Genomic DNA, 10,223 nt, shown 5'->3' with positions numbered 1-10,223 from the left:
CTGGGATGGATCGATTTATCTTGGAGTTTTATTTGAGACAGAGGTGCCTGCCCCGTCTCATCTCGAAGGCAGGGAACAGTTATCGGGAATGGAGGAAGCTGAAAAGCTTCACTTTCTTTCTTTCGTATGAAAAAAATTAAAAGACTCTGGTAAGAAAACATAAGGATGTTTATTATTTGTTTTAGATAAAAATAGATTGAAAAATAAATTTTTAGGAAAAACCTTAACTCAATTTATCTATCTTCTCTTTAGTGATTGAAAGCTAGATTTGCAAAAAACGTATCATTTGCTTTTTTTAGTAGACAACATGTAATTTATTTTATAATTTTTATTTTTCAAATTAATTTGCAGACAACGTGTTTAATTTTTTTTTTAAAAAAGGTTTGTAGCTTGATTCCATACTTCATGCTCACTGTAAGCTTCACTCCTATAAAGTTGTGGTTCCATGGCCCATTATCAGGAACCTAAATAAAGCTGGCCGAATTTCCTTGACCTGAGGATTGTCTTGGGGGCCAATAATCTGAGTTCGCAGATCTGCTATACAGATGAACTTCTTCAAATATTCTTGGTCATGATACAAGTGTACCCTGTGTCCTGTAAACTCATGTGCACACAATAAAAAAAAAAGTGGAAATAATTTCATGTAAATTATCAGGAAAAAAAAAAATAGCATGGATTTGTACCTTGATATCCTCAGGATTCACATATATATGATCGACTCGGAGATAGAGATTTGTAGCAGATATAGCTCTGACACGCGCGCCAATCTGTTTCAGAACCAAATGCAGCTTGCTCATATGGACTACTGGTCGTGACAATGAGTTCATCACCATGCACATTTGCTTCTTGTTCTTCTTAGTAAACCACAAACAAGCTATTCTCATGAAGCTAATAATTACTTCATAGCTCTCTTTAATGAAAAGAGAATAAGGAATCTCCCAAGCCACAAAGAATCTCACCTCCATATTGTTATCTCAAAAAAGTTCAATCTAATAAAAAAACTGACGAACATGAGGGCATCCTTTGAACTTACCAGCGCGCCGCCAGTGAAAACAGCAGCTTATTTATGAGGGTCTTTCAGAATGCTATGTTTGGTGTCTAGGAGGAGATCGGTTTCTGGTTTTGGTGAAGAGATGTGTGGCGATTGGTTATGGAACAACGAAGAGAAAGAGAGCTTACGGGTCTGCTGCAGCACTTATATTTCAAATGAAAACGTAAACTTGGTACTAAAATCATGATATTATCGATTTTAGTACCAAGTTTATGTTTTCAGTCTGATTTTATCAGTTTTCAGGTTCTTAGAACTATTTTGCACGATTTCAACAACCTCACTTCCATGTTAGATGCCAACATGTTAAATAGGTGGCTTGTATAAGGAGTTCAATGGTAGTTAAACATGCTTTATTCATATAAAGTAAGCTTACTGGGTTGGTCAACATCATCAAAGTACAACTCAAACAAACAAAGAGTGATTGGTTTCATAAGATTTATGCAGGGTCCTAGTTCTCTAATCCAATTTTTCAAAAACAAAGTCAACAGATATCAGCCTAATAATAATAATAAATCTTACTGCTTCGTATGCAAAACAAACAAAATAGAGCCGCTGGGTAAATAGATCCTGCTGTAAAGGATCCCCTTGACATGTTAGCATCACACTCGATGCACCCGCATCGTCAGTGGATGCCTGTGTCTTAGGTTTCTGCTAATGGTCAGCACCTCACTACTCATATTTGAACTGCACTTTTGAGTACACGTATTAATTTTCCATGGTAGCTGTCCTGCGGTGATTTATGCTAACGACGATTGTCTCCTTAAGCATAAGTTTATCCGCTAACGGTAATGATTTACGCACACAGATATCTGTCTTCTCTGCGTGTATGCTAACAACGGGCCAAGCTTGCACAACAAACTGGGTTGTAATTCAGTCAATATTTCTTATTTCTGTTACACTTGGAATGAAATTTATTTTCCGGACCAACTTGTACATACCTCAATTAATTTTTTAAGTTATAAATTTAACGAGCATATAATCTTTTGATGGCTGCGAGAGAGGTGGTCACCTGACTCTTGTTAATGAAGGTGCCATGAGAGCTTCGGAGATAATAAAGATAAGCATCTCCTTTTCCATGCATGCACAGATCATCACTTCCTTAATTTGATGCCATACTTTAATTATAAGTCTATGTAAGAGTGCAATAAGTGCATTTAACTTTTTTGGTTACTGGGGATCTGCTATTCTGAATTATCTTTACTAATTACTAGATCAGTAGTTGTGCTCTCTGTTTTTCTCCCATAATTTTCATAGCAAATTAATGCCAATATATAGCTTTCTTGAAATTATATCTTTTCAGAATATTTGTTGAGCGGACCCCTACTGGTGTGTGGTCCTTTGGATATAAAATTCACTTAGCGGCTTCTAAAGGCCTTTTGGCCGCCATTGGTGAGGGATCAAAAACTCTGCGTGACATTTTGGTAGAGAGAGGTAATTAAGTAGTTTTCAATACCGAAAATGACTGAACTCCACTTACCTTTTGGTCGGACTTTTACATAGGTATTCTTTTTGGCAGTCGTAAGTTATTTTCACTTGTGACTTGGTTCTTCTACTGCATGCAAAGTCAACAGTACTGCAAGTCTTGGGTTGTGGGAGAATTTTTCAATTTTCAAAAGTTCAAGCTCATTTCCTTTAATTTTATTTGAAGTTCTTTTTTGTGATGAAATCCTGTTTTTATGGAAATGATATGTTCACTTTTTATTAAGGTTCGCGGAGAGATTATCTATAAAATATACTTTTAGAGTAAAATTTACTCTAAAAAGTGACTTCATTAAGAGCACATTTGTAATTGCTCGTCAACATAATATATGCATGCATGTGAGCTTTCGCAATTTTATTTCAGAATACAAAAGAAAAGGTAACCTCTGTGTTCATGGCAAGCTTTTAATTACCTTTCCCTCCTCCATATCCCTCCCCATTACCAGACCCGCTGCCATAACCTGAGCCTGAGCCGGAGCCGGATCCTCCACCCCCACCACCACCTCCTCCTCCTCCTCCTCCACTTCCTTTCCCACCCTTGCCACCGCCACTCCCGCTTCCACTTCCACTTCCACTTCCATAGCCTGACCCACTTCCAGATCCAGAGCCCTGACCGCCGCCGCCACCACCTCCACTGCCGCCACCACCACCACCACCTTCACCACCACCTATCCCACTACCAGAACCATAGCCTGAGCCGCTACCAGACCCATAGCCAGAACCTGACCCATTGCCTCCACCAATGCCACCACCTCCACCTCCGCCACTGCCTCCGCCTCCACCTCCTCCACGACCACCAGCACCATATCCTTCACCGCTCCCGGATCCAGACCCAGAACCATAACCTGACCCAAGTCCTGATCCAGAACCACCACCACCACCTCCTCCCTGCCCTCCACCTCCACCTCCACTGATTGCCTGCAGTGTCCTAGCAGCAAGGGTGAGGTCTACAATAAGCAAGACCAGGAAAGCAGTCCCTAACACTCTTGGACTTGCCATTTCCAGATTATACTCTCACGGCTCAATGTATCTGTATGTTTATGCGTGTCACTCGCTATATGAGAAACCAGTATGTTACTGGAAATGCTTGAAGTGGTAACCCTATATATAGGCATTTGAAAGGTAACAAGACAAGGTTTTTGAAGAGTGAGGCATTAATTGTAAAGGTAATTACGAGACACGGTTTTTGAAATGCTTCTTAAATTCCCAGTACCTCTCACTTGGTGATCTTGAATATTATAGAAAGGAACGTGTGCTTTGGGTTTCTCTTTTAGTGGAGGGCGTCGGTGGTGGGGTGGTGGTACTGTGGAGGACTGTCTGTTTCTGTCTATATGCAATACAATACAAGCTTTATCCCCACCTTTTTTTTTTTTGACTTTGAAGTATCTTATAATATTTGACTTCGGCAATGGAACTAATAGCATGCATTTCCCACTCTTTATCATTCTGTTCATATTTGAATTTTGAACTCCATTTTTGAGCACACACGTATTAATTTTCCATGTACTGGTAGCTGTCCTGCGGTGATTTATGCTAACGATTGTCTCCTTAAGCATAAGTTTATCCGCTAACGGTAGTGATTTATGCACACAGATATCTGTCTACTCTGCGTGTATGCTAACAATGGGCCAAGCTTGCACAACAAACTGGGTTGTAATTCAGTCAATATTTCTTATTTCTGTTAGACTTGGAATTAAATTTATTTTCCCACAATATTTCCATCATTGAATATAAATAGATCTGTGCTTAAAAACCGTGTTCGAATGTCTGACTTATATTTTGAAACCTTGGAGCCTGTTCTGGTGTATGAAAGCACACCATCCTTGCATCACTGCTAGCAGAATTTTAGGCCATCTGCGTGGTTGATATACTGAACAGTCTTCTACTGCTGCACAGATTGAATTTCAGTTCCACATGCACAGATCATCACTTCCTTCAATGGCGTGCTTTAATAAGTCTATGTAAGAGTTCAAGAACATTTAACTTTTTTGGTTATCGGGGATCTGCTATTCTGAATTATCTTTACTAATTAATAGAGTGGTTGTGCCTTGAAACATATCCTCTCTTTTTTCTTCCACATTTTTTCTTGAACAAGACGTGTTAATAGCAAATGCCAATAGTTTTCTATGCTTGTTGATGGAGCACTATCTCACTATCAAAATTTTTAGATTGATGGACGGAATGTTTTTTCAATATTTAAACTCACAGCACTAATTTTCCCGACCTCCTCACAACGAAAATCATCCTTCAAAAAAACTTTCATGGGTAATTTATGGTATGTCGATAATAATTTTACCGATATATTTATTGACAGACAAAGTGTGCAATAAATAAATAAATTATCAGCTTTATTTCATCAGGATTTGCATCGATGAATATAACATATCACCATATTATGAATGTGTTAGAATAGAAAATATTGTATTATTAATGTATTGACTTATCGTGTGTAGTATGCTACACCGTAACGCATGTACTATCCTAATTATATAAATAGCAGAGGTGACTATTTTATTAGGTTAAGCCTCTGAATTAGCACAAACCTTGTTTCAACTTGGTATCAAAACCAATTTATCTTAATAGATTTATTCTTCAAACGGCAGCCCCTCTACTGCTTCTCTGTAACAAAATCGTCTACTCTGTTTGTTGTCTATTGCTACTCCTCCATCAGCTAATTTGTAAACCCCGGAAAATAATATAAAAATAAAGGTTGCTTAAATTGAAAACTAACTACATGAGAAATAAAAGTGAAGAAATTCATGCGTATGGTTAAATAAAAGACAGGAATTCAGAAATTTTTGAATATAATTTCCGGACAAAATAATTCGAGACATTATAATAAGCCCGATAATGTTGAGGGTTGGATTTAATTGAAGAGAATAATACACTTAAAGAAAATGGGACCTAAATGCAAATAAGAGAAATTATAGAGTATAAATACTCTCTCCTCACCAAAAATCTGCAGGAACCATAAGGAGAGAAAATAGGGAGTTTTGTACCCATTCTTGCAAAATCAAGAGAGAAACACTAAAATTTCAAGAACCCATCCAAGATTATGGGTTTATAGATGGGATAAACACTTGTGAGCAAGGGATTAATAAGAAATTGAACAAGAAGAAAAAAAAGGAAGGAGTTGAAAATCTTCAACTGGTTGAAGATTAAAATCTTAATTCGTACCGGGTAAGGTGTTCTAAAAATGATCTTAAAAATTCATTTCAAATTTGATAATGAATTGATGCCTTGATATTGAATTATAGGTTAGGGTTCCTAGACATGAATTAGGGAAAAAGTACTTATTGTTAAAATTAAGTTAATTCATGTGTGGTATGTACTTTATGAAAGTATTGTATGAAGGGAAGCGGGTGATGAATCTGGACAGACTTGTCTCCTAACTTTTTGTGAAAGTTTGGGTAGGAGGATGAGGGTATTAGGGTCGGATTCCTTTATAGAAATTGTAGATTTGGATGTTAGCTAACCAAGAAAACTGGTCTTGCTCAATTTGGAGATGTAGAACTCCAGTTATGGGTTACCAACCGAGACTGAGTCGTGACTGATTTTATAGGGCAGTATGACTGATTAGTTAATGAGCAATTTTTACTATTTTGGAGGTAGAACTGGGCTCTCCTTTCTTCAGAGAACTTGTAGCCTCGTGTCTTAGCTTTCTAACAAGATCAATCTCACTTAAAATGGAGTTCTAAAACTCTAGATATAGTTAAAAATATGATGAGTGTTCAGATAGTAACAGTTGGACAGTAACAGTTTAATGTCTAGACAGCAACGTTGGACAATAACAGTTGGACAGTAACAGTTCAATGTCTAGATAACAACGGTTGGACAGTAACAGTTGGGCAGTAACAGTTCAATGTCTAGACAGTAACAGTTGCAACAGTTAGACAGTAACAGTTCAATGTCTAGGTTGGACATCAACAGTTTGACAGTAATAGTTCAATGTCTAGACAACAACGGTTGGTCAGTAACAGTTCAATGTCTAGACAACAACGGTTGGACAACAACAATTGTATAATAACAGTTCAATGTTAATGAAGGTGGTTACCTGACTCTTGTTAATGAAGGTGCCATGAGAACTTCCAAAATAATAAAGATAAGCATCTCCTTTTCCATGCAAGCACATATTATCACTTCGTTAATTTAATGCCATACTTTAATTATAAGTCTATATAAGTGCATTTAATGTCGGTATATACCAGCGGCATCGCCGACGGCGAGAAATGTTTTTTGAAAATTGGAACGGCGGGATGACGTGGATTTTTTTCAAACGAATTTACCGACGGAATACCGAGGGATTCAAACCCGGACAGCCAAACAGGGACGTGTCGCTAACACCGGCGGAATCACCGACGGAAATATTCCGTTGGAAAATCTAGTATATATTGGCTCCGCCGACACTCTCTCTTCCTCTCTTCATCTGCTTCTCCTTCTTCTTCCCCTTCTTCTTCCCCATCCCACCTCTCCCCTCCCAAACTGCAGCCAACCACCCATCTCAACTCTCCCATCTTCTCAATACAAGCTAGCACTCAAGTTTCTTATACTTTTGTACGTGGTCACAACATCCGTTAATTCTTGTGGATTTTATCATTTTTTGTAAGTAAATGTTTCCTTTTTAGTTTTAACTTTTAAATGTGAATTTTATTGTTTTTTTAGTATATGTATTTTGTTAAAGAAACTTGTTGTATGAATGTATAATTTTGTAGTTGTTATAGTTTGTTTTAGATTTTATCAAATTATATATATTTGTTTGTAAATTGTTGAAATTTTGTTTGAATTACACTGAATTATATTATAGCTTGTTTAACGGGTATGTTTTAATTGTTATCAATTCTATTGCGAAGTTGTGATTTCTGTAAATTTATATATGTATAAATTTGTTTGTATGAACGTTGATAGTTGATAATTGATAATGAATATTTAACATAAGTGTTTTTTTAGTTTGTTGGATAATTGATAGTGAATATTTAACATAAGAAACCAATTTTTTTTTTTATGTTTTATAGAGATTCAATAGAAGTCATGGATGATCGTTCATGGATGTATCGGGACTCACCCCAAGGATTGCGGAGGATGGATTATTGTAACGGTGTTCAGGGTTTTATTAATTTCGCAACATCTATCCCGAGGAATTTTACTGATGGCGGTATTAGGTGTCCATACAGGAAGTGTAAAAATTTAAAGTTTTTGCATCAAGATGTTGTAACGATGCATCTTCTAACCAAAGGGTTCATGGAGGATTACCTGTGTTGGTATGCATACGGAGAATTATTTGTTCCTGATGAGAGCATGGAAGAACATGTGGTTGGGTCAACTTCTAGTGCTAGCAACATGCATGAAGTTGGAAAAGAGAATAGTAATCCTTACAGGAATATGGTTATAGATGCAATGAGAATGAGTGAAGGTAATGTCAGGAAATGTCCAATCATAGAAGAAGAACCTAATGCAGATGCAGCAAGGTTTTTTGATCTGTTGAAAGATTCTGACGAGCCATTATGGGATGGCTGCACGAACCACAGTAAATTATCGGCCGTAGCACAGGTGTTCACCATCAAGTCAGATCACGGGTTGAGTAAGGCCGGTTATGACAAGATTATCGAATGAGCGATAAGCATTTTACCTGAGGGGAACAGGCTGAAAGAGAACTTCTATGCTGCCAAGTCCATGATGAAACCCCTCGGTTTAGGATACCAGAAAATTGACATGTGCCCTAACTTCTGCATGTTATACTACCTTGAAAATGCTGAACTGACCGAGTGCATGACATGTGGGCATTCCCGTTACAAACCCAGAATTGGAAGACTAAAGACTCTCGTGGCATATAAAAAACTTAGATACTTCCCAATCACACCTAGATTGCAGAGGTTATTCATGTCACCAAGGACTGCTGAGCATATGACATGGCACCAATCACATCATGCGGTTGATGGAGTGATGGTGCATCCTTCTGACGGTGAAGCCTGGAAACACTTTAACAGTGTGCATCCTCACTTTTCAGCTGAATCAAGGAACGTGCGTCTTGGGTTGTGTACAGACGGATTCAACCCATTCGGGTCATTTGCTGCTCCTTATTCTTGTTGGCCAGTCATACTGACGGTTTATAACTTGCCACCGGGGATGTGTATGAGGCCGGAGTTCATGTTTCTATCTATGGTCATACCAGGTCCGAGCAGTCTGGGTCGGAATATAGATGTTTGTCTTCGTCCGTTGATTGATGAGTTGATGCAATTGTGGTCCTCTGGAGCTTTGACTTATGACATCTTGAGGAAATATAATTTTGTTATGAGAGCAGCTTTGATGTGGACTATCAATGATTTCCCAGCTTATGGAATGGTTTCTGGTTGGAGCACGCATGGAAAGCTAGCATGTTCATACTGTATAGAGAACAACAAGGCATTCACGCTAACAAACAGGGGTAAAGCTTTTTTTTTTTACTATCACCGTGGTTTCTTGCCACCGAATCACAGGTACAGAAAGAATAGAAATGATTTCTTTGTTGGCAGAGTTGAAAAGGATGTTGCACCCCCGCGTCTTTCCTGTGAAGAATTGCTTGATGTTGTATCAGAGTACGGTGACATTGTGTTTGGTCTCTAATCAAGTAAGTAGAAGTTTCTTGGTTTTGGTTTGACCCATAACTGGATGAAGCAAAGTATCTTTTAGGAGCTTCCTTATTGGAAGACCAATCTTCTCCGCCATAACCTTGACGTCATGCACATTGAAAAGAACATGTTTGAGAACATTTTCAACACCGTCATGGATGTGAAGGGGAAGACAAAGGACAACATCAAGGCTAGATTGGATGTAGCACTGTTCTGTAACCGTAAAAATATGGAGTTGGTTTGTGATGGGTCACAGGTCGCAAAACCAAGAGCAAACTTCGTGTTAGAGAAAAACGCACAACTACTAGTCTACAAATGGCTTAAGAGTCTGTGTTTCCCCTGATGGACATGCCTCGAACATATCAAGGCTGGTTAATACGAAGGAATGCAGATTATATGGAATGAAGAGTCATGACTGCCATGTGTTTATGCAAACACTCATCCCATTAGCTTTTCATGATTTGTTGCCAAATGGGATATGGGATGCACTAACGGAGATCGGTCATTTCTTTAGAGATATATGCTCCAGCAAATTGAATGTTGATCACATTCACAGGCTTGAAACGAATATCGTTGAGACAATATGCAAACTTGAGATGATATTCCCTCCATCATTTTTTGACTCAATGGAGCATCTACCCGTACATTTACCGTTTGAGGTAAAAGTTGGAGGACCGGTCCAGTACAGATGGATGTATCCATTCGAGAGGTTAGATATTACAGTTGCTATGTAATTCATAATTAAATGTTTTTTTTATTTTATATATATATATATATGCAGGTACTTGTTCAATCTTAAAAAAAGGGTTAAGAACAAGGCGCATGTTGAGGCGTCAATATGTGAGGCCTATATTGTTGAGGAGATCTCAACATTTATCTCATACTATTTCGAACCTCATTTGAGAACGAGGATCAACCGTGTTCCACGGCATGATGATGGTGGTGAAGTGCCTTCAAGTGGGAACTTGTCAATATTCTCTAATCCTGGACGACCCACACCTAAAAATGCCGTGAGGGGAAGATATTTGTCTGAAATAGAGTTCAGACAAGCACAAAATTATATCCTATTTAACTGTGATGAGCTGAGA

At 38.1% G+C, this 10,223-nt stretch overlaps 1 protein-coding gene across 1 annotated transcript; it reads right to left on the bottom strand.

Moving 5' to 3' along the window:
- Positions 1-2,770: 2,770 nt before the first annotated feature.
- Positions 2,771-3,887, bottom strand: LOC112323515 (putative glycine-rich cell wall structural protein 1). Its single transcript, XM_024581965.2, has one exon. It carries the CDS (start codon positions 3,527-3,529, stop codon positions 2,936-2,938), a length of 594 nt encoding a protein of 197 aa, XP_024437733.1. The 5' UTR covers positions 3,530-3,887; the 3' UTR covers positions 2,771-2,935.
- Positions 3,888-10,223: the final 6,336 nt, after the last annotated feature.

Source organism: Populus trichocarpa, chromosome 1 (genome assembly GCF_000002775.5).
Source record: "Populus trichocarpa isolate Nisqually-1 chromosome 1, P.trichocarpa_v4.1, whole genome shotgun sequence".
Lineage (NCBI taxonomy): Eukaryota > Viridiplantae > Streptophyta > Magnoliopsida > Malpighiales > Salicaceae > Populus > Populus trichocarpa.
The sequence above is the reverse complement of the archived record's forward strand: the minus strand, read 5'-3'. Positions and strand labels throughout refer to the sequence as shown.

What these genes read in the sequence shown, in the direction of transcription:
- LOC112323515 (XM_024581965.2), bottom strand. Translation starts at nt 3,529, where the DNA reads ATGGCAAGTCCAAGAGTGTTAGGGACTGCTTTCCTGGTCTTGCTTATT.